Source organism: Chinchilla lanigera, unplaced genomic scaffold (assembly GCF_000276665.1).
Source record: "Chinchilla lanigera isolate Chin_1 unplaced genomic scaffold, ChiLan1.0 scaffold00006, whole genome shotgun sequence".
NCBI classification, from domain to species: Eukaryota; Metazoa; Chordata; class Mammalia; order Rodentia; family Chinchillidae; genus Chinchilla; species Chinchilla lanigera.
In genome coordinates, this window is record NW_004955407.1 from 31852088 (window position 1) to 31879033 (window position 26946).

A 26946-nucleotide genomic window follows, 5' to 3' on the forward strand; every position below is an offset into this window, starting at 1 on the left:
TAGGGCCGCAGTACATAGACACGGAAAAAGGGAGCAGACTGGGGGAAGGACAGCGGGAGACCTGGAGCCCAGCCTCTGCCCGGAGCTGAGCAGAAAGCTTGCGAGGCACGGGGCAGGGCAGGGCAGGGGCTGCACGCAACTGCACCCAGGACCACAGCCCCTCTCTGCTCCAGAGCGCAAAGGCCAAGCACGGTCCCTCGGCCAGAGCCTCAGATGGGTGCCGGGAGGAAGCAGACCTCTCAGAACCCCACAGAACTGAAAATTCAGCCATTCCATTCCACAACATTAGAGGTAAAACCACTCTTTCAAAGAACAGTCAGCTCTCAGATCTCCTGGCAACCCCAAAAGAAGCATGATTGTCTAGCAGTGACTTAATTTAATTTGGAAAAGTATACACCAAAACGCCCTGTGCTTTATCAAGAAAGTCCTCATTCTGAGCACAATCCATTTGTTACTGATGTCCTGGTCTGTCAACATCAGCACGTAAGTGAGAAACGTGTGTGCATAAAGTGCAAGCCCGAGGAGAACTTAGCTCTCTGGACTCAACCAAGAATCTGAATCCAAGAGATCAGAGGAAAATACAGAAGTATTCTGGAAAACTCTGACAAAGGCAGAGGACTGCTGGACAACACCTTGTCTTAGGTGCAGGTCACAGGCAGGGTGCTCTTCGGTGTAACTTCCTGTATTTGTTTGAATCAACATTCCCAGACAGATCATCTGCCTCCTAAAAACGGCCCCTGTGGTGCATTTTAAAAGTGTGCTCAGTTCTCAGGGCCTTGATGAGGAGCCTTCCAAAGTTGAGATAAAAAGGAAACAGTGTAAACAAGATGTCCCAATGCCACTGAACCTGCTCTGGCTCTAGCTCAATCCACGCCAGGCCTGCAGAGTTGTGACTGAGACCTGCTGTCCATGGGTGACAGAGAACAGTAAGCGGCACTGCCCACCAGCGCCTCCAACAGGCAGAGCCGGGCTCCGCTGACAGGACAGACTCACCTCAGGTGCTTCAAGAGTGCAACGAGGACGTAAAGGAACTCGCTGACCAGGTGCAGGGCAAGCAGCTTGCGGGGCTCCTGGGAGCCAGGCTGGCGAGGTGGCTGGCTCTCCCCCTCCACACCTTTGTCCCCCAGGTTCGTCACCCACAGTGTGTGCAGCAAGGAGATCACGTTAGACAGCAGCTGAGTGTCCAGAAACCTGAAAGCAAGCACAGCAGCAGTCCCCTCTGCCGTGCCCTCGCCTGCTAGGGAAACCAGTCTCGGGGAGGGGACCCAGTGCTGGCGGCAGTACTGAGTGATGGCTCGGCAGTCCTAGCACTCCCATCATGTGTGCCCTTAAAACACATCCTCTAAGTGAAAACGGCGCAGCTCGGACACAGGAGGACCCTCCTCCAAACACAGCACTGCCCTGAGCTCCTCTGGAAGCTCTGGAGTCACTGCGGGACAATTCTGGGAGCTGTCCTGGTCACGCTAACAAGTCCAATTCTAAAACATAAGGTTATTCACAGGAACAGATAACTGCACAATTATGCGATTTAAAAATCTCAAACAGTCTTGAAGTTATGTCTAAAGACGTAAGATGTAAACGTTGCTTTCTTTTACGGAAAGTTTAGGAAACACTTTAAAAATGTACAAGAGGGCATCAGAAGCCCCCGTCCTGTTACAGCTACAGCACAGATTTGTCTCTTGGACCCAGTGTTGGCAGGGGACTGCTGAACACTGTCACGCCAAGGACACTGGCCCGGATGAGGACGCAGTGATGGCTGCACCCCTGGGGAGGACAGCAAACTGCAGGTGTCCGACAGGAAGGCTGGTGGGGCCTCTACCAATACAAACGGCAGCTGGTATGTACTGATCCAAGGCCCACGAGACACTGAGAAGAAAGACATCAATGGAGAAAAAGCCATCTGGATGTTATCAGGAGTTGGACGCCAGGCACTCGGGAGTCAGAGGACACTGTGTTTCAGAGAGCTCAGCGTCCTCAGGGCACTCCAACCGACGCCAAGGTGGGGAGCAGACATCTGGTCTCTGTCCCACCTTCTTCCCACCTGACAGGTGTCTCTCCTGCAAAAGGTACTGACCTGCTCTCCACGATGTGCAGAATCCACGTCAGAAGACTGTAGTCCCGTAGGATTTCGTAGGCAGATCTGGCAACCCGGGCTATGTTCTGTAGAATTTCCAGAATCCAATTCTGAAAATCCAAAACAAAAAGACACTCCTTGATGAGGGAAACTGAACTCCCTAGATCAGAAGAACCCTTTCAACACATGATGTGATCCTACAGTTCAGGCTACAAACGCACGCCGCTTTGCTAAGTTCGCCGAAGTGGGGGGCGTGGAGGAAAGCACCCTTCCCGCCCATGACAGCCAGAAAAGTCTTTCTCAGCAATCAAGGGCCCAGGGACCCCTGCGTCTGCTAACCCGCCACCAGAACCAACCCATAAGCAAAGATGCATTACAGAGACCACATGCTCAGAGAGCAGGCCCTTTTCTAGCCCAGAGTAAGAGGCCGGCAGCCATGCTGTCCATTTTCACTACCTGGAAAATGAGTCATAATCATGGGATTCCCCCGAACTGCTGATTGGATGCTTTGGAGTTCTTGGATGCCATAAATTCTGAGAATTTATGGAATGTTCAAATTCCACGTATGCAAATGTATTTCTGACTCACTGTTATTCCCCCATATTTTATATAATATCAGAATGAAAGCCGACTGGGGTAGAAATTAATCAAAATACAAGAGTTTCTTTCTATTTATCTTTTTTAGGGGGTGGGTAGTTTGAGACAGGGTCTTACTATGTAGCCCAGGCTGGCCTCAAACTCACAGTGATCTTCCTGCTTCTACCTCCTGAGTGCTGAGATTATAGACATGCACCACTGCCCCTAATTTATTTATTTCTTCCAAAGGTCTGTCACATTCAGAAAACACACTGGCTCTTGATTCTAGGGCAGTGGTCCCCAGCCTTTCTGGCATCAGACAATGGTTTCACAGAAAGTGATTCTTCCACAGAAGAGAGGGTGGTAGTTTAGGGATTAGAGTCTCATAAGGAAGGAGCAACCTAGATCCTGTGCATGTGTGGTTCACAGTAGGGTTTGTGCTCCTACGAGAATCCAAAGCTGCAGCTCATTTGACACGAGGTGGAGCTCAGCAGAAATGCAAGCTCTGGGGAGCAGCTACAAATACAGATGTCGCTTCACTCACCTGCTGAGGGGCCTGGTTCCTAAGAGCCCACCGACCATTTACTGCTGTGGCCAGGTCAGGGACTCCCATTCTATGGAACAGTCGACACACAGACTCTTAACTAACTAGGGGAGCAGCAGCTGCAACTCCCACATCTGCTGAGCTCCGATGCCACTGTGCACGACATCACCTGCGTCACTTGTGCAGGCTAACTGCTCTGAGTCCCTGGCCTGCTCCACAGGCTCATGATGACTGATTAGTTCCTTCCTTGTGAGGGCAGAACGGAGAGGCCTTCCTATCTGCCAAGGGCACAGTTACGAGGACCACAAGGAAAAGCATTTCACCAGAGGAAAATGACACTCAGTGTCCCAGCACCACGTCCACGTGAGTCAGCCTGCACCGCACAAGCAACAGGATAGGTGCTAACACAACCTCATTTCCCCAGTTCAAAGCCAGGTGTAGGGAGTCACAGCCAGCCTGGGCGTAGAAATCACAAGGATTTGACTTTCAGAGCAAACCAGGAGAAAGGGCAGAGATCTTTCGGTGGCAGCCTTGCAGGACCCACTCACCTGTGCCACTTCGTCACACAGCGGGCTGCTGAAGAAGGCCAGGAGGATGTGGAAGACACCCCGCCGGGCACACAGCTCGTAGCACTGCTTGTCGCGAATCCCCTGCCGCAGAAGCCCAAGCACCCACTCCTGCTCAGTCTTGTGCTGCAATCAGAAGGCACTGCTGAGTAAGCTGAGGCCCTTTCATCCGGCAGCCTCCAAATACCACAAGCTTCCAGCAGGGGCAAAGGCTGCAGCATAAAAATCCGTTGGTCTCATCTTTGCTTCTCTCTCCTCAGCTCAGGAGTGCAGGCCAAGCAGAGCTGAAGCAGCGAGCTGTGCCAAGCCAGTGCTCCACACGGGAGAGTTAATGTTTACCCCAGTGATCCAGGGAGGGAAAGGCACCAGAATGGCCCAGGACTCGGGATCCAGACGCACAGTACAGAGGCGTGGGAGGGATGTAAAGAAGAATGCATGACCGGGAGCCCTGTCTGTGCACAGCCCGCGTGAACTGCTCGGCCCCTTCCTTCTTGCTGTACTCTGCCTGTGCCACCGCGCCGGCTGGACGCATCACCAGAGGGGCACCTGCGGCCGGGTAATCCAGGGCAGGAGTCTGCGGGGGCCTTGGGGACTTTGGCAGCGTACCTCAAAGTCAGAGCTGTAGAAGAACTGGTAGAAGCCCGGCACCTTGTCCATGTTCAGGCTCTCGTGGGACAGCAGGAACTTGCTGATCTTCCAGTACATGTGCTCCTCTGAGGACACACAACAGTCGCACTGACTGGACGTCAACAGGTTGCCCGGGGCCGGCAGCTTCTGCACAGGCCGCAGATCCCTGCGCCTGCGCAGCTTTTGGCCCCTGGGCCAGGTACAGCTCTTGAGAGTTAGGGTACAGCTAGACCTGCACGTGGGTCCGCTGCTGGATGTGGCTCAGCAGGACAGTGCTGCGTGGACACCACACCCAGGATCCCCACCCGCCCCAGCCTCTCAGAGAATGGGACTGTCCCAGCAAGGGAAGCTCAGAAGTCTGGGGCCTTGGCTCTTGAAGGCAGAGGTGGGCAGGTGCCTCCTCCTGTTGCAGCTCCGAGCCCAGCCCAGGATCCCTGCTGCCCACAATGCCCACCCAACACAAGGGCAGAAGGGACAGCTATTCCCAGGTGCCACACACTGGACAGCAGGCTGGGGTGGGTCACACTGTCATAGGCTCTGTTATATCTCTCATAATAGGCCCCCTTGTCTGTTGTCTGCAAATGATTGTTCATTTTTCTTCTTCCACAAATTTGCAAGGCATCAAAAACCATGTAATAAAAATTATATGGGTCGGTTGGGCATGGTTGTGCATGCCTGTATTCCCAGCACTTGGGAAGCTGAGGCAGGAGGATAGTTGCAAGTTCGAGACCAGCCTGGGCTACAAAGTGAGCTCAAGGCCAGCCTGAACTGCATAGCAAGACCCTCTCTCAAAAAGCCAAAATAAATAAATAAATAAATAAAAAAATAAAAATTATATGGGAGCCAACGAGAATCAGATCCGAATTCTAAGAGCAACAGACTAACCACAAAATCTTGCACATGAGAGTAAACCTACTTGGAGGGTGGGAGTGGGGGAACTTGCTGGGAGGCTGTTTCCTCACCCGAGATGTGACAGTGACAGACTAAAGGACCCTGAGGTCCCCCATGCTACCAACATTCGATCACTTTCTCTGAGTAACCCCACAGCAAGGCCCTGGATAAATGAACGCCTCCTCCTCACACTGCCCCGCTGAGGGTGAGAAGCTGAAGCCCTGTCCTGACACGCAGGGTTCCACAGCGCTCTAACGAAGGGCTCTCCACTAAATACGCCTTCCACACACAGAGGAGTGACCCTCACAGCCGTCCCTCGCCTGCTGTCCTCACTGCCGGGTGCTGTGGTGGCTCCCCGTGCAGCGAGCGTGTCACTTCTCAGGAACGTGCGGTCAGTTACACCTGCACTCTGAGTCCTACAAGTGCACTTGCTCAGCCTCTGTTTCCGTTTCCCCTCCCCCAGACTACACATCGGGGGTACCTGGTTTCAAAATCTGCAGGGCCACCTTGGCGATGAAGAGGGCCAGGGTGAAAGGGAGTCTCAGGTTCGGTGTCCGAACGCCGTTCCGGACAACATCCAACAGGTAAAGCAGCTGACGTGGGGAGGGAGAGAAGTATTTTCAGAACTGTGACCACCCTGCCTCGTGCAGCTGAGCCACAGCTACGAAGGTGCCTGCTCCTCCCATCCCAAGGACACAAGCGATCAGCTCAGAGTGGAGGACACCACGCATGTCGCCACCCCAGGGATGCTTCTTGGGTCTTATTTTTCTTCAAGGGGGGAGACTTGTGTCCAATGGCAGATACAGCCTGGCACTATGCCCTGAACCCGACCTACTCTTCTTCCCCTACCTCCTCCAGGCACGGCCCTGAGTTTAGGTCAAGTGATCAACAGCAGCGAAACTCTTTGTCTGCCCGCAAGAAGAGTTTGGAAGGGGAAACCCACCTCAGCTCCCCGGGAGTGCAGGGTCAAAGGCAACCTCTGCGTCCCTGGCCAAGGGGAACAGACTCAATCTCCCAGCAACATGCCAGCTCCCCGCTCCGCGATCTCCTCCCACCAGGCCAGTCACCCCAGCGGCTGCCCCTTCCCACTCACCTGGGGCCGCTCCCGGAAACGAGCTCCCTCCAGGTGTGAGTAGAAGGCTGCCAGGACAGAGTAGGCCGCTGCTCGCAGCTGGGGGTCGTAGCTGCTGAGGGCCGCAAGAGTAAGGCCCAGAGCATTTGAATCCAAGAATTTTCGACAATCCACCACAAATTCTACCAGAAGTAAAGCACACTGTTAAACACACAGTAAGACTTCACGGCTCTTGGGCAACTTGGAGAATTCAGTCTCCTTCTGCATCCTACCAATAGCAGCGACTTGTGCCAGACACAAGGAACACTTAGTTTCTTTGGCGCCCCAGCTGCTGCTGAGGTTGGACAGACTCTCTCCCCTTCTTTGGCAACAGTTATGATTCCTTCAGTTTCTAAAGCCCTGGGTCTATTTCATTACCTTTCACCAACATGCAACAAGCTGGACAAGAACAGGGGCGACATGGAGGCCCACTACTGAGATCTCAGCAGCCCGAAGCCCGGGGCCACAGCTGGCAGTCAGCGGAGAAACGGGCGCCCAGCTTCTGCCCTGCCTGGCCCACTGCCCTGGGAATCCTGTGCACGAGCACCACAGAGATCTCAGGACAGAGTGCAAGCTGAGAAACGCCGCCACTGCACAGCAGGCAGACCCAGGCGATGCACTTCACAAAAGATGGACCTGCATCTACTCTGCAAACCTCGTTCACAAATCTCTCAAAGAGTGGCTCGCCAAGCTGGAGCAAAAGCTACAGGGAAAAGAGCCTGCGGCTGACATCCACTTGTCACTTCGAGGCCTCGAGACCTTCCCAGCTGCGCCAGGAGAGAAGGCGACTGAGCGAGAAGGTCAGACACTGGGCTGAGACTCGCGGGGAGTCAGGAGCCAAACTTACCACAAGGTTTTTTGTTTTCTGAGACAGGGTCTTGCTTCATAGTTCAGTCTGGCCTTGAACTGCTTACACAGCCCAGGCTGGCGTCACACTCACGGCAATCCATGTTTGCTTCAGCCTTCCCAGTGCTGGGATTACAAGCTTGTGCCGCAGCGCCCAGCACCATAACTTAAAGGGTTTGTTTTCACTCATGAAAGCTGGAAAACTTCAACTCCTCTTTCATAAGAATCTAGGCCCACTGAACTGTGAGGATTCTTAATGGAAGTATCTCAGACAGAAGGAAAATGCTACAAAAGAGAGATCTTGACCCATGAGGCGTGATCAAAATAAACATGGTGAATGCTTAAAGTTTTAAAAGCTGTGCACAATAAATGACACGTTGCCATTAACTCCTCTTTCCCAAGTATCTTTATGAGGCATGATCAAAAATCCAGTGACTGCTGCTGCTGAGTGCTACCCAATGGAAAAGCAAGCTTGTGGAAACATACTGCGTCCTCTCCACCTTGCTCACCAGATCTGGCACAGTGTGACTCCTGGCTCTCCCCCAGAGTCAAAGTGACCACAAAAGGTAAATGCTTTGAATTGATTTAGACACCATGGCAGCCAAGGCAGTGTAACTAAAGACACAAAAGAAGACTCCAGAACTGCTTCAGAGAGAGGCAAGAACAATGGGATAAGTGTGTTTGAATCAAGAGCAAATATTTTGAGAGATTTATGGCAATTCATCGTTTACTGTAATAAAACAAAACGGAAAAACCCCCATTCACTGTATTTTTTGATCACACCACATACAAAAAAGAGAGAACAAAAAATGCCCAGTATATGGTAAATATGAAATATTTAAATCTCTTTAAAAATGTGAAGCAAAAGTAACATATTGCGAGGTTTTCTAAAGTAAAATGTATGATAAGAACAGCACAAAAGCCAGGAAGAAAGAGGTAGAACTATACTTTGATAAAATTCTTACACTATGCATAAAGTAGAATCATCTCACTGGAAGGGCAATCAGTGATACCTTGAAGATGTATGCTATAAACCCTAAAACAACCACTAAAGAAGCATATACACACAGTTTTAGATAAAAAGACAAAAAGAGCACAGAGGATAAAATGGAGTCAGATCAATAATCACATTAAATGTAAATGGTATATACAATGCTTCAATTAGACAGCAGAGATGCTAAAGAAAAAAAAGAGGCAGACATGATCGATCATATTAGATAAAAAGCAAATTTCAAGTATATGCTGCCTACCTGAAGTCTACTTTTAATACCAAAAAAGATTAAAAGTGGAAGACTTGAGAAAGAACAATCAACTTATAGACTCAATTTTCTTATAAGCCATTTTTTAGGATAGGGAAAAAGAGCCCAAAAGCTTTAAAAGCATCCAACTGTTGGTATGATTATATTGTGTGGGAAAAGAGATGCATTTATTACTGATTGAGACAAAGTCTCACTGTGTAGTTCAGGCTGGCCTTAGGTTCACTACGTAGCCCAGCCTGGCCTCGAACTTGCAGTGATCCTCCTGCCTCAGCCTTGGGAGTCCAGGCATGTGTCACCATGCCCAGCAATTGTGTTTAAAACACACACACACACATATACATAACAAATGCACACAAGGAGAATATATTTGAGAGAGAAAATAGCTTAACACTTAGTATTACACTCACTAAAAAGAGCCAGTACTCAGCTGGCTGGGGTTATTTGTAGTAATCAATGACATTCTAAGACAACTGAATTTTCCATGGTCCATGAGGAAAATTCAATTTTATGTTTCACATCTGCTACTCTACGGAAGGCCTGGCTCGGCAACATTTATGGAAAAGAGCTGCCTGCTGCCCCTGGCAAGCTGAAAATGTAATAGGCTACTTAACAATCATTATGAATGCCATTCTGTTTTAAGGACCTCATGAATAGCAATTTGGTTTCTGGTAACAGACCGTCAGGTTGAAATGGCTCCGCCAGGACAATTAGCAAGGATTAAAATCAAAGCCCCGTGGCTTCAGTGGGTTTTCACACAGTGCTCAGTGCTCCTGCGGCACCAGAAGTCTTCCTCCAGTCTCTTCTCAACAGCGTGAGATAGGAACTGCCAGGCAGCGCTCAACAGAGTGCAAAGAGCCCACAGGGCCAGTGCAGCTAGGCTCAGAACACACATGGCCCTTCCTGTCCTGGCTCTCTACGGCAATGTCAATTGTGCGCTAGAGGTCAGAGCCCTGTTCAACTGAGGGTAAGAATTTGCTGTGGAAAAAGCATTCATCACTGCCCTTGCCGCCAGCTAAGCCTGCTCCCATTTCTTGGCCAAGGACTCCAAGAAGGGCAGCAGCAAGGTTAAGAAAACAGGAATCCACTTTCAACAAAGGGTTGAAAATGGAGCCGTGAGGCGTAGTTTCTCCGAGGACAGCACACACACAAACTAGGGACCCGCCTGCTGGGGACTGCAGGGAGGTTAGCAGTACCCAGGCCAGGCGGGAGCAGAGACTCTCCCTGGGAACCCTCTGCCATCCACAGCATATGTGCACCTCACAAGGGCAGAGGGAAGCCTGGCACCAGAGAATGCATCGTGTATGATGCCACTTGCCAGAAATTCAAATAAACAGCCCCCAGGGGCTGAGGGGCATCAACCACACTGTTCCTCGAGAAGCTGGACCCCAAACTCAACCCGAGTAAACATAATTTGAGCACTTTTCTGTATGTCACCTTTAATTCATTTCAGCACGGTAGCCATTATCTTCTGATGGACTGATGTGCTGCTTTTCAGCGGACGGTGTAATTTGTTTAAAATACCAGACTTCTACTTTTTGTTCAGGACAAAAAGCCATGAGTAACACCTAAGAACCCTACGTGTGTGTGCATGCATGTGTGTGTGTGTGTGTGTTGGTTTTGGCACACCTACTATACTTTCCTCTCCACTTCTATGGTTTTGAAATGTTCTACTTCAGTGTGAATTTTTGATGTCACCAGTGTTCTCAGCTATCAAAACAAAACAAAACCGAAAAACTCTTTTAAAGATGAGGGTAGTTGTATTTTGCATTTAAAAAAAAAACTGCCCTATACCAGTAAGACTTAAAATAGGCCATTCTGGGAGATTTAAGGTAAAGGGAACAGCGACAATATACTTCCCTGATTTAAGAAATCATTTACCAGTCACCTCTCATCACAAAAAGCTTCCTAGGCTCTGAACAAGAAGAAAAAGTACAGCATTCAAGATTTTGTGGAGACTATCCTCCTGATTTTACTATTAAGTATTTTCCAAGCCACTGCCTCTGTCTTCTAAAAGCTCCACCGTGAGACAGAGGAAGACACTAAATGACTTGTTATAATTCACCTGAGTTACAATGGCCAGGAACCTCATACTGCATTTTTAGCCTGTGGAGCATTTATTTTCGTGTTTGATGAAGAACAGACTTAGCCAGCACTGCCAAGGCCCAGGGTAATCAGAAGTCCTGGCCACAGACTAGTGGACCTGCCTCGGTTCACCTGCTGCTCGTGGTTACCAGGGCAATTAAGGTGCCAGCCTGCTATTAGCACAGCTGACCTGCGTATAACACGCCCTCTGCTCTCTTCCAAATAAAATCCAACTTCAGCCACAGAGCATCCAGGGAGCTCGCACCAGCACAAAAGGCCACTGATGCGAAGTCTCCGTGGAAAGCCAGCCCTCTTTGATCCTTCTGAAAGGATATAAAGGGCAGTGGCAGAAGTGCAGCACATTTGTTCATAAGTAGGGGCACTGCTATAGAAAAAGAAAATGTCAAGTTTTAAAAGGGAGGACACGCAGTGGACGTGGGCTCCCGGGTCCACCTAAACACACAGCCTGGGAGGCCCATGCAAAGGAGCCCTGTCTACGCGTATCACTTGGGCTGTGCCACGGGTCACAGAAGTCAAACCCGCTTTCGAGGCCCCGCCATGTCCACTCCAAGAGCCCTTTCTCATAGGTCCAGCAGGACTCAGAGGCCTGTGAAAGCAAGGCGGATCGCAGCGGTAACCAGGGACTGGTGAAACACCTTTCTCCAGAGCGAGGATGCCATGGCCAGAGGTGAGGGGAGGAGATTTTCACCATGAAACCTTAGCACCACCTAAGTTATTAGGAGCTAAAACTAGTTAAATGAGATTGCCAGGTCTGCTAAGGTAGGCTAGGCATACTTTTCCCTACTTTTCCTATTAAGTACAACTAGGGACATTGTGGGGGGCTGTTGAGACAGGGTCTCACCATGTAATTCAGGCTGGCCTTGAACTCATTATGTAGCCCAGGTTGGTCTCGAACTCACAGTGATCCTCTTGCCTCAGCCTCCCACTGAGGACTACAGGCGTGTGTCACCACGCCCCGCACAACTGAGGGTCTTGAATGTTTTACAGAAAATAAACCCAAGATGACTGAAAGGGAGAAAGCAGAACAGCTCAAGGCCTCAAGACCAAAAAAGGGGCAAGAAGGGGAGTTCCTGGGCTGTCCTTTGGTGTCCTGTGTTCCAGAGCTGAAGCGAAAGAAACCATCGACACAAACACCAGCAGGCACAGCTCCCAGAACCTGCTCTCAGCCCAGACTGGAAAGGGCCAGTCTAGCACGACAGAAACCCTTCAGACGGCAAACATGTTACTGCAGACCCTCCTGCCATCCAGCCAAGGCGGACACGACACGCAGACCCCCACCCCACCAGGCTGTAAGGGGGAGCCCCACGTCCCTGTGAGATAATGCTGTCACCCCACTGCACAGTAACAGCACTCTGCTGATCCCCAGTGGGGTGTCGGAGGAAACCCCGGGGACGGCAAGGACTTTCACCACTGCCCAGCTGCCCGGCGTCAGTTACAGCCACCTCAACCCTCTCAGCTAGGAAAGCTCACCGCCCAGGGCCTTTTCAACAAGTGTGGCCCGAAACAATTAGGCAGCCCAGCCAACTAATGAGCCTGGCCCTCAGCCCCACACCTCACACGGGAACAAGCATGAATGTATTGCCAACTTACAAGCACGAAACTTTTAGTAAAAGCTTTTGCTCTGTGCAAAAGCGTGAAGAGACAAGCTACAGGCAGAACGTGACCTTCCTATCCTTCCAGGGATTAGTGCTATATCTGGAATCCATAAAAAACCCTCAAAGCTCACAGGAAAATACAGAATCTCAGTAGGAAAAGCCCCAACACATGAGCACACATTTCACCAAAAAGAGACTCTGTGAGTCTCTTTAATGTGGAACGATAACTTCGTCTTGCTAATACATGCAGTTTGCCCCCATTTATTTAGTTTCACCTCCCATGATTTCAGTTACCTGCCATCAGCTACTGTCTGAGAACTTTAAACACAGTATTGCAGAAATAAACAATTCATAGCTAGACGGTATGCTGTTCTGAGTACTCAGATTCAATGCCAAGCGTCAGGCCCAGGAAGGGAGTCACCACCCCTCTGTCCAGGGTTCCCGGGCCTCACTTGGTGCACGGCGTGTTTACCAGACTGACTGTCTTGGATGGCAGCACCTGTGTTCACACTCTATAGGACGGTCCCGCAGTGTGAGAAAAGTAACGCTGGACATGTCGAAGTGAAGCCGTAAAGGGCTTCCTCTGAGTGAAAAAGGTGAAAGTTCTTAACAGAAAAAACTCTATGCCGAAAATCTGCGGTAAGCTATTGCTCCTCTCTCACTGTAATTTATCCGAGGTCTGGGTGAAAAGAAGACACATGCACCCAGAGCTCAGGGCTATTTGCTGCTTCAGGCACTCATGTGGGGTCTCGGGAAACACGTCCCTCGGATAAGAGGGGACTGAGGTGCACGTGCACGCTTTCACTCTCACTCGCCCACTGAGACCCCAGCCCTGGGCACTGGACAAAAAGCAGCCTCAGCACGTACTTTCAGCAAGAAAAGGCTGCCCTCGGCAGTCTCGGACTCTTCCCCAAGTACCAAGACTCTTGTTCCCATTCCTATCATGTTGTCACTGGGAATTGGGAAGACCTCAACGACAGATAGACGCTCTTAGACTTTAAGATTATGGATTTTAAAAAAAATTGCTATATATTCAAATCATGAAAACAAAATTGCTAAATATTCAAAACATGAACTCTGACTTTGCTGACAATCACTGGGGTAAAAATGTAAAGGGAGGATGAAGACCCTGAAGGAATGAGTTTCAAGATTCAGGCCCCACTCTGGCTGTCATGGTGACCATCCCCATCCTCTCCTGCCCGAACCCCCAGCAGCGGATGACTCCTGCAGGGAGGCGGTGCTTACCCGGCCTGGTCAGTTCCCCGAAGAGATGAAGGAGAAAGCAGGGGTCGTACAGGCCGTTGGGATCCACTCTCATGCTCTGGTCTTTAAATATCACCTCCTGGGCATCCTGAAATATTTACAACCACAACAATGGTGCGAGTCAATTTCACAAATGCAAAACATGCAAATGCAAACCCACTACCATTGGAACTCAAATTATTTTCACTATTTAAGAGCATAAAATATGCGGCAAAAGCGCCTGCCTGGCAAGCGCAAGGTCGTGAGTTCGGTTCCCGGTACCGGAGAAAAACCAAAAAAAAAAAAAAAGAGCATAAAATAAAAGTAGCTCTAAGCCAAGCGGGGGCACACCACTGTGGGAGGCTGACACAGGAGGATCAAACATTTTTGCCCAGCCTAGGCAACTTAGTGACTGAGACCCTGTCTCAAAGTAATAAATAAGAAAGGGCTGGAGATACAGCTCAGGGTAAGGCCATGGGGAGAAAATGGCTCTATAGAAAGTGCTTGTAGGGGCTGGGGATTTAGCTCAGTGGCAAAAGCGCCTGCCTGGCAAGCGCAAGGTCGTGAGTTCGGTTCCTGGTACCGGAGAAAACCACCCCCCAAAAAAACAAAAAAAAAAACAAGAAAGTGCTTGTATGTGAAATACAGTCTTTGGGTTTCACCTGAAGTAAGTCTTTGCAAGGGGAGGGAGGAGTAATAGATGAAGTAAGAGAGCAGCGTGACAACGGCTGAAGCTGGGGGGCGAGAACAAGGACACACTGTACCTCCATGCGGGGCTGGGATTCTACGTCATAAAAAGTCAACGAGACACCCAGGGAGCAGGCCCAGCCTGGAAGCAGGGGCAGACAGCGGCCGTACCTCAGGGGGCAGCAGCCGCCGCCTCTGGGGGAAGTGCAGGATGGTCTGCAGCATGCGGTCCCGGTCCAGCAGGCAGAGGATGTCGGCGACGCTCGGCTGCTGCCACAGGGACTTGCCAAGGCTCCGGCACGTCTTGTGATGCTCCACGGCCGCCGGGCCCCACAGCAGCACCCTAGAGCCGAACGAGTGGACAGACCCGTCACAGGGGCCCAGAATCAGCGACGACGACAACGATGACAACCACAACAGGGAGCACCGGCCGAGCTGCTGGCTCACGCCAGGCACTGCCCCAGGCGAGCGCCCCTGCCCAGCACCCCACGCTGTCTCAGCTCCCGAGGAGGGTGGTGGTGGGAGAGATGCTGAGGCGCAGCGGCTGTGCTGGTGGTGATGGCAGAGGCCGTGCCTGGCGCTGCCCCAAGTCCTTTGGTGTGCTGATCCACACGATCTGCACAACTCCATCAGGTCTCTTGTGTGAAGAGGGTAGCGATGTGGGGACCATGAGGGCAGTTACTTGGCTGCTCACCCACCCAGCAGGCAAGTGAGGACCACACTCAAACCTGGGGAGTCTGGCTCCAGAGTCCGTGCTGGGCCAGATGCAGAATCACACCTCTCCCTGCCCGCAGGACGCCACCAATGAGCCAGGCCGCCAGCACAGCCCCACCTCAAAAGCCTACCGCGTGTATGCCACGCGGCAAGGCCCACGGCAGCGGAGAAACGCCTGGGCTTCTCTCCCTCCCCATTCTTCTCCTTCCTCGCCCGCCCACCTCACTACTGCCAGGGTGCCACCCACAGCCCTGCTGAGGAGGCCACCTCCTGCTCAGACTTGTCTGCCTGCTCGCTGCTACTTATTTAGTACTTCAAACAGGACTCTTCTAGATACAGACTCCTTTCTGTGCAAGTGAACAACAGTCACCGAAGTTAGAAAGTAAAGAATCACTCTCAGGCAGGGGCTCGCTGCTGTGCTGGGCTCCCGTCAGCCAGGCGGGGCTCTGTGCTCAGGCCAGCCCTGTCCCCAGGGGCTGCGTGACATCGTGAGGCTGGGATACGCATGAGCTCCGCACCCTCCTCTGGCGGGAGCTGTGTGAGACTCCTTTCCTGAGCAAAGCCGGCCGTTCACTTTCTGGGCAACCTCCCTTAGCCAACAACAGGACGGAAAGGCCAGTGCACAAGGATGGACAACATCTACCCAAGACCTGGCCACTCCTTTTTCAGTACTGGGCACTACCTGGGCTCTTCGCACCAAGTTAAATTAAATCCCCACCACCCCCCGTTTTTGTTTTTCATTCTGAGACAGGGTCTCACTAAGTCACTAAGTTGCCCAGGCTGGGCTCAAACTAATGATCCTCCTGCCACAGCCTCCCAGAGTGCTGGGATCACAGGCCTACACCATGGTTCCTGTCCTGCCATTCTTAAATGATAAAGAATGCTTCCATTTCCTTTTTTCTCCCTTTCCTCTGGGCTAATTCAGCTTTTAGCTTTGAACAAGGGGCTCTAAAAGGAAAATGTTTTCTGTTCTCTGCAGCGCTCTCCTGCACTCTCTTGGCCTGATCAGCTCACGTCCTGTCTGAGCACACAAGGCTGTCATTATGCACGTCCTGGGCAAGCAGGAGGGTGCTGCTTCCAAATGAGGAGGAGAAAAGAAGACTCCAGGGCAACAGAGAGAATCCAACAATGCTTTCTATCAAGCGCACACTCGGCCACTTCCTGCTCGGCCCGGCACCTGCAGAGATGGGGCAGGGTCCCCAGGGAGCAGCATGATGCCCCTGAAGACAGCACTGGGCAGAACAAGGGCGTGGCAACGAGCCTGCTGGAGCCGGGACAGACAGGAACGACGGAAGAGAGAAGCAGAGACAGGAGCCCAGGCACACATGTGCCGACAGGAGAAACTCGATTTCACGTTCAGCCTTCCTCTCTCTTCTGCAAGCCCCGCATCATGTCACTCCATTTACAGTAAAGGGAGACAGGTTCTCAGAAAAACCAGCCCCGTGAGATCTCCCAGCCAGGAGTGCCGGGGGCAGCTCCTCCAGAGACAGGCTCCTGTCAGCCAGCAGGGGCGGCTGTCCAGACCTCGCCTTACACTGAAAGGCCACGTCTCTCCTGAGCAGCTATCCTCGGGCTGCGCAAGAGCTAGGAGACCTCTGTGCCTGCCGCCCTTGTCCTGAGAATCCAAAACAAATGAGAAAACTCTGGGGTCTGCAGCTCACTCTGCAGAGGGACAGGATGCACCATTAGGGCTGATGCCCTCTCTGCCGACCCGTCCCCGCCCACCTGCAGCGCCAACCCTCACCGGAAGCTGATGAGGCTGAGCTTGTTCTGTTCATACGCCCGGAGGAGAAGTAAGATCTTCTGGTCTAGAAGTCCAATGACGGTCATGTTAGGGGGCTGAGCCCCTGACACATGAAGGGTGCCCTCCACCCATCCTCAGCCCTCACCCCCGCACCCCGCCATGCGCTCAACCCTCACACCTCACCCAGGGTGCTGAGGGTGGCTCCATAGGCCCCGAGCAGCACTGCGAAGTGGCTACTCTCGCAGACAGAGGGGCACAGCCTCACCACTGTTGCCATCAGGTCCACCAGGGCTTCTGGAAAGGATGACACTAGATTAGCAGCTCCGCAGGGAATGTACACACTTGGGGTAAGGTGAGGGAGGGGTCCAGGAACGCTCACGTGCTGGAGTATCCTTCTCTGATCAGCAGTGGTCTTGGGGCCTCCACCTAGTCCTTTCCCCATTCTTAGATATTTTTAAAAAAAACGCACGTGCACAATCACTGTGTCTCTAGGTCTTCGACCAACCTGAAGCTCAGTCTGCTCACACCCTCTCCCAAATTTAAGCCACCTGAGACTTTTCAGTTTAGGCATTTCTCCCGTGATTATGCTATCAAAATCCTTACTCCTTCTCCTCCTACACGAACAGAGGGCAGAGCCCTTTGTACCTTCTCTACTACCCACGGCAGTCATTTGGGCAAGGGTCGTCTTCCACCCAGCCCCTGTGTGATTTCTGTTGGTTTGGGGGTGCTGACTGTCTCTATACGCAGCCTGTGCCTTCACGGGGACAGCGACCTGCAGACCACCTTCCCTGACATCCCCCACAGCCCCCACCACGCTGGGGATGCCTGGGAAGTAGGATAGATGCTCCTGGAATCAGGGATGGGAGCGATCCAGAGCAGTGGATGCCAAAAGGCAAGTTCGAAGCCTTGTCGCTTGATCCATGTCAATCATCCCACTATGAAAATCTGAGCAACTTATCAACTCCTCCCTGGTCAGAACCCACACTTGTTTCCCCATCCTCCTAACCGCGTCTAACTCCCAGACTACAGCACCGGAACCTGACTGGCAAAAAGATCCCCGACACGATCTCTGTGAGCGGGACAAGGCCTTCAGAACAGGTCTACAGCGCTGTGTGACTGAAGGCACAGGTGTTTCTTGACCCTGGACCTGACAGAAATCAGACAGCTTTGCCAGTGCTCGCTTAGCTCTGAAACCAGGAAGTAAAAGCTGAGCTGAACTGGGAGGGCGGGTGAGGCGGCACCTTTCACGTCACTGTCCGGGTTCTCCCCTCCCTCGGCCGCGAGCAGGCTGGGCAGGAACAGCGAGTGCTGGGTGAGCATCATGTGCGCTGTGCGGAGCGGCACGAGCGCGGCGCGCACGGGGCTCTCTGGGCCGTACAGGAGCTGCAGGGCGGCGTGGAGGGTCTTCAAAAAGGTGTGGTCCTGATACCGAAACCTGAGGGGGAGGCAAGAGCCAAAGGGAAGGAGCTTCACGAAACGGAAGTTTATTTCACGGGACACAAAGAGACAATTTTTTATTCTCGGATTTTTCTGAAAGAAGTTTCCGAACAGTACAACTTGAGACTTGAAGTGGACATCCATCCACACGCCCATCCTCTGGATCCTCCCACTGACACAGTGTCACAGCTGCTGTATCATGCTCCAGAGACACGGGACAGTCACCCCAAGACTGTAAGCAAGAGGCTCAGGGCGTTGGCCTACACGTCTTCCAGTGGAGGACTGGCCAGGTAAGCTGGTGCAGTCCAAAGACGGAACGTTACACGGAGGGAAAATGAATTAATCCGCATGTATCGATGCGGGTAAGTCAGAAACCTCTGAGTGAAATCAAGGCTATATAAGGAATACTGCATCTGTCTACAAATTTAAACACACTAAGTAATATTGGTGAAGCATACAACATATAAAGTATGAAACACAAAATGTACACGCACAAGACAAAGCACAGCCTCCAAAGGTGGCAATGTCCAGTGGGGCAGATGGGCGGTGAGAATGAATTCAGACAAATATGGAAAACGGTCAGTGATGACCAAACCTGGATGCTGCAATTCTTCTCCGCATATTTCTGTATTTTTAAAATATTCCATTTTTTAAAACACTGCCCCTCTCTTCACTATCATAAGCACGCTGGGTGTCGCTAGGCAAATCATTTAACACGTCCAACAGTCCGCATCCTCCACCTCAAAATTGAGGTGGCACCTGGCTCTGCCATGTGTATAGTAACGACAAGCTACAAAAGGGGCTCTGCATGATCACCGGCGTTCACACCTTTGTGGATGGACCAAGAAAATAAAATATACTTACTTGAGTCCAATCTTCATGAATTTCTGCCAATCACCAGGATCAATGTCATTAAGTGCACGCTATGAATAAAGCAAGAAGCACACATGAGACACCTCAATGCCTTTTCCAAGTACCAAAAGGTACCAGCTGTTCAACCTTCAGGAAAGCATCTGCCCCTCTCTCGGTCTGATTCCTCCTCAGTGAGACACTTGGCCCATGGCTTGAGAAACAGAGCTCTACCCCACCTGCGGGGCTCCAGGCTGTGATCCTGCCCAGCAGCTCCTCTGCTCCACTCCTGATGAGCACGACACAGCCTGACTAACCTCACGGGGCAGAGACTGACCTTAAAACAAAAACTAAAATGTAGACTATGGAACTGAAGTTACAGCCATTCAGAAACACAGCCAGCAGAAACAATGGGCATGACTGTAATCCCAGCACTTTGGAACACTAAGGCAGGAGGAGCAAAAGTTCAAGTCCTGTGCAGACAACTCAGTGAGCTCCTGTCTCAGAATACAGTATTTTAAAAGGGCTGGGGACATGGCTCACTGGTAGCATGCCAGTGGTTCTGACTGACATTAGCACACAAGAAAAGAAGGAGGAAAGTTACCCAAATAACACGCAACAGCAGGCAGTGTTTTGGTGTGTGGGGTTTTTTTGAACTTTAAAGAGATTGGTTACTTCTCCTAGTAGCTCTGACACTTTGTAGCATAGCTGTGCTCACCAAGCGGGCAAGAGGATGTTTCCTGACAGCACTAACGGATCTGCAATTAGCCCTTTATGAACCAGCCAATGAGAACCACTCATGAACCACCGCTGCCCAGCCCCCAGGTCACAGGGGCAATCGAGAGACTGCTCAGGACAGCACCTGCCCTCCGCTGCTGCCTCCCCCAGGCGGCCGAGCAGCAGCACCTCAGCACCAGGACTGGGAGGGAACCCCAGTGCAGTCAGCTCCAACCCCGCACACTCTTAGTGCTCCAGCAAGGCTCCTTCAGGAACTCCCTTGGAGTAACCGGTCAGGGTGTGAAGACGGGCCATACGCTACTCATCACAGCAGTCTTTATAAGAGCAAAAACCCAGAAAGCCACCCACTGGTCCAGTGATACCTGTCCATCTCCTCAGGAGGAGACCACGGCACAACTACCAAGTCAAGGAAGTCCAGTAACAGGTGTGGAGATAAACAAATCTCAAAATACAGTATTGTGTTAAAAACAATATCAAACAAATACCCACACCCAGCTACACACAGCTTGCATAGCATGATCCCATTAGTTCATAAAATTACACTTAGCTTTATCTTCCCCTCCCCCGCCACAGGCATGCAGCAAAATACAGCAAGATTCCTGGAAGTACGCTCACCCTCTTACCATGGGATGGCTTCTAGGTGATATGAAATTTTTATTTTCTTTATATTTTCTGCATTACTTATATTTCTAACGTATATGTTTGCTAGCTTTATAATCATAAAACCACAATATTTCCAAATTTTCACGGGGTTGGAAAGACGAGGAGTTCAAATTCAAACAGTGGAGGACTACTCAGCAATGAAAGTAGTAAACTACTTATTCCTACAACAGCTGAGTCTGGAGGGCCTGACTTAACTGGAACGCACAAAAGAGCATGACTATACTGCAGGGGTCTGTGGAGGGTCTAAAATGGGAACAATAACCTAATGGCGACAGAACTCAAAAGAGCAGTTGCCTTGGAGCAAAGGGGATTCTGAGAAGAAGCACAAGGAACTTTCTGAAATGAAAATCTTGGACAAGACGGTGTGGTTTAAGGAAAACATGAACTAATACATAGTTAAATACTGTATTTCACAATATGTAAACTATACCTCAATTAAACAGAAGGGATGGAGAGGGAGGCCAATCCTTAACACAACATCAACTGTCACCTGATGAACAAGCCATGTGGTCAGGCAGAGGTGTTACCCATGAAACCAGGCAGGAGCATCCCCAAGGGTCCCCCATCCACCTCCACAGCCCAGGTCTCTAGGTCTCAGGCACAATCTTCCCCTCTCTCAGTTCTGCCATGACTGGGTTCTTATGCATGTTAAATCCATAAACCTGTTACACAGCACAGTAAGTCTAAAAGTACAGGTTTATAAAACTTAAAGTAAACAAGCACACAGCGTGGTCTATGATCTGCAAGTGTTTTGCATACACTTGTTCATTACCTGGAGTTATTTTCCCCAGGACTACTTTAAGTCTTGGGTTCAGGGTTAAATGTAAGTCACAGATTCTAGGACTACTAATGAACTTTTACACTGTGAGATAAGGAGGTTACACACTTAGTTTATCTTTAGCTAATTACTTCTGTGCAAAAATACAACATTTTGAAGAGATGACACTTTACTAGAAAAAGACACAATGGCCAAGTATTTCTAAACTTTATAGAAACTATCAACCCACAGATCAGGCAGATCACTGAACCCCAACTGCAAACAACTTGAAGAAAAAACCTGCACTAAGGTGCATTATATCCAAATAGCTTTAAACCAGGCTTAAAAATAAAACCCTGAGCCAGGTTTTTACAGAGGCAGAACACCTGCCTAACATGTACAAGACCCTGCGCTCAATCCCCAGCACCATCAAACATATAGAAGGGCAAAAATAAGAACGACAGGGCTGGAGATTTAGCTCAGTGGCACAGCGCCTGCCTGGCAAGCGTGAGGTCGTGAGTTCGATGCCCAGTACTGGAAAACAAAACAAACAAAAAAAAAAGGATGACAGATTTCTTATTGGAAACGAAGAAAGCCAGAAGACAGTAAAGCAACATCTTTAAAATACTCCCACTCATTCTGAGGCCAGCATTAGACATCAAAGACATCACAGATTTAAAAAAAAACATAAATATCCTTCATGTACACAGAAGCAAACATTCTTTTTTTTTTGTTTTTCTCCGGTGCTGGGAACCGAACTCACGACCTTGCGCTTGCCAGGCAGGCGCTTTTGCCGCTGAGCTAAATCCCCAGCCCCAAGAAGGAAACATTCTTAACAAAATAATAGCAAATCAAATCGAACAATATATAAAAAAGAAAACACATCATGATCAAGTAAGATTGTCCCAAAAATGTAAGATTGGCTTAACATTCAACAATCAATTGGGCCGGGGGTATAGCTCAGTGGCACAGCGCCTGCCTGGCAAGCGTGAGGTCCTGAGTTCGATTCCTGGTACCAATAACGACCAAAAAATCAATTAACATAATTCACCTTATCAATAGACTAATCAACAAGACCTTATGTAACATCTCAGTAAAGAATCTGACTAAAAGCAGCCTCTGTCCTTGAAAGGCAGGCTAGTTCAGGGGTTGCCTGACTCCCCACTCTGCCCCTAGACACAACCCGTCTCATTTCCTACTGGGTCATCTTCATGTCAAACGGCTGGAAATGTATCCGGAAAGCTGGGTTTGTCCAGCTGGCTGTCCTTGAAAACATAACCAGGATCTCTAGGGAAAGACACCTACCAAGAACTCGCTTAGTCTGAGCAGCATCTGCTTCTCTTGGTCCTGAGCGCTGTCATCGCCCGGCTGGCTGCCACTGAAGGACACGACCAGCCACTGCACGCAGGACTGCAGGAGGGTCTTCCTCCAGGCGCCCAGCTCTCCCACTGACCCCTCCAGGGCTGCTGAGACCGAGTCTGCCACGATCCAACTGCAGCAGGAGACCAGAGTCGCAGAGTTAGGGGGAGGCTCCCCTCCAACATTGCAAAGGCCTGGATGGGACAGTGGCCCCTAGTCCTGCTCCTCAGTCTGTCTGTTCGGGACCCACAGGCTCCTCCCAGCGCTTATTCACACATCGAAGAGGCCCCAGAATGCTCAGGGCCAGCAGCATCAGCACACCAGGGAAAAGGTGTGCACGCCCAGCCTGTCTAGATCAGGGCCTCTCCACCCTAGCGCGAGAGCCATCTGGAGACAGACAATCCTTTCCTGTGGAGGGTGGCACCTAGCCACCTCCATTCTCTGGATGCCAGAACCACGCCCCACGTCTCAGCCATGACAATAACCAAACTCAGACACGGCCAGCCATGTCTGCAGAAACCACACACCCTGAGAACAACTCAGACTAGCTGTCCCCTCTCGGAGATGTCCTCGCTCCAGCCGGGACGGGTGGAAGAAGAGTTCTCATCCTAACTGCCTTCCCACACACAGCACAACAGAACACAAGCCTCTTCAACTACCTTGCTTTATCAAGACCAAGGAGCAACCCAGAAGGAGCAACCCAGAAGGAGCTTAGAGGGTATCCGGAGACCTTGGCCTTTTACCTCTTGTGACTGCTCGGAGCCTGAAGCAGGCTGGGCAAACGGTTCATGAGCCCATGGAGGTCTCTGGGTCTGGCAAATGGGACCAGCTGGGCCAGGACTTCATAATGCAGCCCTGACTCTGGGGGACCATCAGGACGGAGGAGCTTGTCTTGGAGCCGTTTCCACAGGGCCTTCCTCAGGACAGGAATGACAGCGGAGGACACTAGGGCAGACACATAGCAGTGGTCATTGTGTACAACGGTAGGGTGAGCCAGCCTGAACCACTGAGGAGCCGCCTGCGGTATGCTACGTGTCCCGGGACCCTGTGATGTCACTGGCAGCTTGAAACGGGCCTGGGCAGGAGCATCAACGCAAGTGAAACTGGCAGTTGCTGCACAGTCTCCTCCAGGGCTGGCCGTTACATGCTCACACACACAGGGCCCAGACTGCTGGTCAGCGCTCCAGCGAGATGCGCTTCAAGCTGGTGGGCTCTGTGCACAGCCCCCCGCCATAAGCACATACATCATGAATCCCCAACCCTGAATGCTCTCGGATTCACTCTCCAGAAGCACAGGACAGTCAGGGCACCTACAGAGCTGCGGCATCCACCGCTGGCCAGCTGCCTCCTGCCTGAGGGCTGCCTTGCTTTTTAAAGCATCTGCTGCTACTACTGCAAAGCAATGCGAAGCAGAGGCAAAGTGTGAGGGACACACACTCCCACAGTAATCCCAGCATTCTGGAGGCTGAGGCAGGAAGACTGCAAGTTCAAATCCAGCCTGGGCAATTTACCAAGACTTTGTCCCAAAAGGAAGAATGAGAAAAGAACTGGGGGTGTAGCTCAGGGTAAAAGCCCTGGGTTTAATCCCTAGGACCCTCCCCAGGAAAAGAATTAAATCTGAGGTAATCAGAAAGTAAGTCACATCTGAACCCCAGCAGGGAAAAGAGAAAGCTGGACCTGCACTGCTGTGATGTGTGCTCCGTGCAGGTGGGGAGAAGTATGAAGGGACGAGGGAGAGCTTAGCTCTGAATGATCCTGCAGCTTCACACAGGAAAAACAGGAACCGGCAGGGAGATGGGCGCGCTGAGACTCCCTCAACCTTCCCTGGTCTCCAGGGCAGGTCAGATGCTGGAGGAGCTCAGCCTCACCCCAAGGCACCAGCTGGCAGGGTTTAAAATGGGCGTGCAGTTCCCCTCCTCAGCCCCAACTCAAAGCTCCCAGTGTTCCGACCCATACCTCCTGCCGGGCACGCCAAGTGCCCCCGCGGCCTGCGCTGGAGGTACACGTGGACGAGGGGCAGGAAGTCATCCAGGTCCTCCTGCAGGCTGCGCCCTGCCCCGACCCGGCTGCACCACCGCTCAAACCGTAGCAGGTGGGTGCAGCTCTGCTGGAGGAGCAGCGTGGCGATGCCCAGGGCCGCCTGTGTCTGCTGGGCCAGGCAGTAGTCAAGCAGGTCAGCCGCAACCACAGGGGCCAGCATGGGGTCTCTCTGCAGGGTGTGGAGGAACACGGTGTCCAGTTCGTCCACAGCCAGCACGGGGAGCAGAGCCCCCAGGCCACGCACATACTCGGAGGACCACAGGAGCTCGCTGCTCTGCAGCTGGTCCCGGGGGCTGCTGGCCAGCAGCTGCACCAGGGTCTTCCCAAGGATGCTCAGCTGCCTCTCCTTCTCGGGGGCCTCTGTGGATGGTGGGGTCAGCAGGTGGGCCTCAGGCAGGGCCAGCAGGGCCAATGTGACCTCGCGGAGCTGGGCACCCTCCATGTACGGGTGCAACTCCTGCAGGGCCTCCAGCTGTGGCGGGGTCTTGAGTGGCGAAGTGGTTCGGCCGGTGCTTCTGGCACGCAGCTCCCTCAACACGCTCTGCGTGATGGCCTCCGAGTACTTGGCCAGGAGGCCCAGCTGCCCCATGTTCCGGAGGATTGGGGCGCTGGCCACCAGCAGCTGAAGGACGCCTGTGCTGAACTGGGCGGCCAGGAGCTTCACGAGGACAGGGCTGAGTGTGTGTGGGGGCAACGCTTGCCGCTCCAGGGCCAGAAACCAGCCCTCCAGGGTTGGGTGTCTCAGGATGGCTACCAGCACCTCCTCCAGCGTCTGAAAGATGGGTGGTGACAGACTTCATGAGAGGCACGGGGCCAGGGAGAGGCTGCAGCTACCAGGAAGCATCTGCTGTCATCAGTGAGGCAGCAGGAGGCAGAGCAGGAGACAGCTCTCCTATCTAGCCCCACGTCCACACTGTATGATGGCCACACTGCGAGTCACCTCTCCCGTGCAACTTCGGAGGCTGCACAGGGTGTGGTCAGAGTCTCCTCAGAGTCACAAGCATGTGTCTGACGACTCCAGCCAGAACGGAATTATTGTGTGGCAAGCTGCTCTCCCACACAAAATAGAGGGAACAAGGGAAGGGCCACCCAGCAAGGGCAAAATGTGACGAAGACTGGCCACCTTCCGTCACTTTGGTAGCTTCACCCTCCCTTGTAAATCTGGTTGAGGAGCAAGGGGGTCAGGCTCACAGTTCAGACCATGTGTCTGGGAAGGTAACAGGGACTCAACCACGGTGAATAGCGCAGTCTTAAAGGCATTCCCGCTCCACTTCCAGAGAAACATGGGGCCTCAGGTGCCTCCAAAAAGCTAGTTTTGGCTCAACTACCTGGGGAGAAAGTGCTGAGCATCGCTGGATGGTCCATCCAACAGGGAGCCATGGGGAGACCCACGGAAGGAAGCCAGCTATTTCAGAAAGACTGGGAGGAGGAACAAGCTCGCTTCCTGAACCCAGTAGGATACACGGCACAGTGACGAAACGTCCACCTGGCCCAGAGACACGGCCTGCCGCACGAGACTAGCAGAGAAAGGCCCTCTCCCATGCACACAGCTGGCGACAGCCTCCCACTGCCACCCCGAGCAGCACAGGCTGAGCTTCTGGAGAGGAAACAGGACACTGGCTTCCTGAGGCTCCTGGCACGTGGCGTGAGGGGCAGGGGCCTGTAGTGGTTGTGACTCCAAAGAGCAACTGGAAAGATGAACGCCCAGCCTGAGCCCTGCGTAGCTGGGGGGTGCGTGTGGCGAGTGTCACAGGAGGCTTTAAGAGACTCTCTATCTTACAGTGAAAGTGTATTTCCAATCAGAAACACCCTTTCCTTCCAGGAAAAGGCTAACCGGCTATCTGCGGAGGAGGGTGGAGGTACCTGGTCACTGGCCAACTCCAGCAAGGCAACAGACTCCATGTCTAAAAAGAGGTCAGATTCGGCACGGGCAGCCTCGCACTTCTGCTGATTCTGGGTGTCCAGGTGCTTGCAGCGGACAACCAAGTGTCTGAGGAGATCCAGGAAGAGGCGCAGGAGTGGGGGTCCCACATTTCTGCCGAGCTGTGAGGACAAGAGCAGCACGGTGTCGTGGGCCTTAGACAGGGCAGGGCTGACGGCCACCAGAACAGTGACTGCCAGGCTCTGGGGTGAACAAAGAGGACACCTGAGGGGCAGGCTGAGAGGGGACCTCCTTCACATGTTTCTGTGAACACCAACCACGCTGCGTCGTCTCTCAAGTGAGGGCGCGAGCTTCCCAACCTTGGTGACTGCACGGGCTTCTTTCGGCTGAAATGAGGGGCACAGGCCAACAGTAACCTGCCCCGCAGATCTGTGAACTACTTCAGGGAAGAACTCAGCTGCGCATACCCAATGCAGAAACTCCGGGTGGAGGGAGGCCCAGCAGGGCTGCTGATCTAGTTTACTACAGGAGGGCCCTGCCCTGACCGTGAATGGCCCCACCGCAAACTGAGGCCAAGTGTGGGGCCCTATCTGTCACCGCAGAGGGACACAATGGTCTGCAGAGAGCAGCATTGCTGCCTCT

At 52.0% G+C, this 26946-nt stretch overlaps 1 protein-coding gene across 4 annotated transcripts in view; it reads right to left on the bottom strand.

Moving 5' to 3' along the window:
* Urb1 (URB1 ribosome biogenesis 1 homolog (S. cerevisiae)) overlaps window positions 1-26946 on the bottom strand; it is a 66355-nt gene that overhangs the window by 2985 nt on the left and 36424 nt on the right. For 3 of the 4 annotated variants that reach the window (XM_013504123.1, XM_005375666.2, XM_013504131.1), the window contains 16 exons: window positions 26286-26465; window positions 24339-25194; window positions 23126-23327; window positions 22329-22515; window positions 18881-18939; window positions 17821-18014; window positions 16763-16873; window positions 16580-16643; window positions 14293-14464; window positions 13438-13543; window positions 6372-6532; window positions 5760-5871; window positions 4367-4473; window positions 3743-3886; window positions 2075-2184; window positions 994-1191 (listed from right to left, as the gene is read on the bottom strand). In XM_013504123.1, coding sequence (XP_013359577.1) covers window positions 994-1191; window positions 2075-2184; window positions 3743-3886; window positions 4367-4473; window positions 5760-5871; window positions 6372-6532; window positions 13438-13543; window positions 14293-14464; window positions 16580-16643; window positions 16763-16873; window positions 17821-18014; window positions 18881-18939; window positions 22329-22515; window positions 23126-23327; window positions 24339-25194; window positions 26286-26465 — 2963 coding nt within the window. The remainder of the gene's footprint in view (window positions 1-993; window positions 1192-2074; window positions 2185-3742; window positions 3887-4366; window positions 4474-5759; window positions 5872-6371; window positions 6533-13437; window positions 13544-14292; window positions 14465-16579; window positions 16644-16762; window positions 16874-17820; window positions 18015-18880; window positions 18940-22328; window positions 22516-23125; window positions 23328-24338; window positions 25195-26285; window positions 26466-26946) is intronic. The other variant, XM_013504128.1, reaches the window with a different exon arrangement.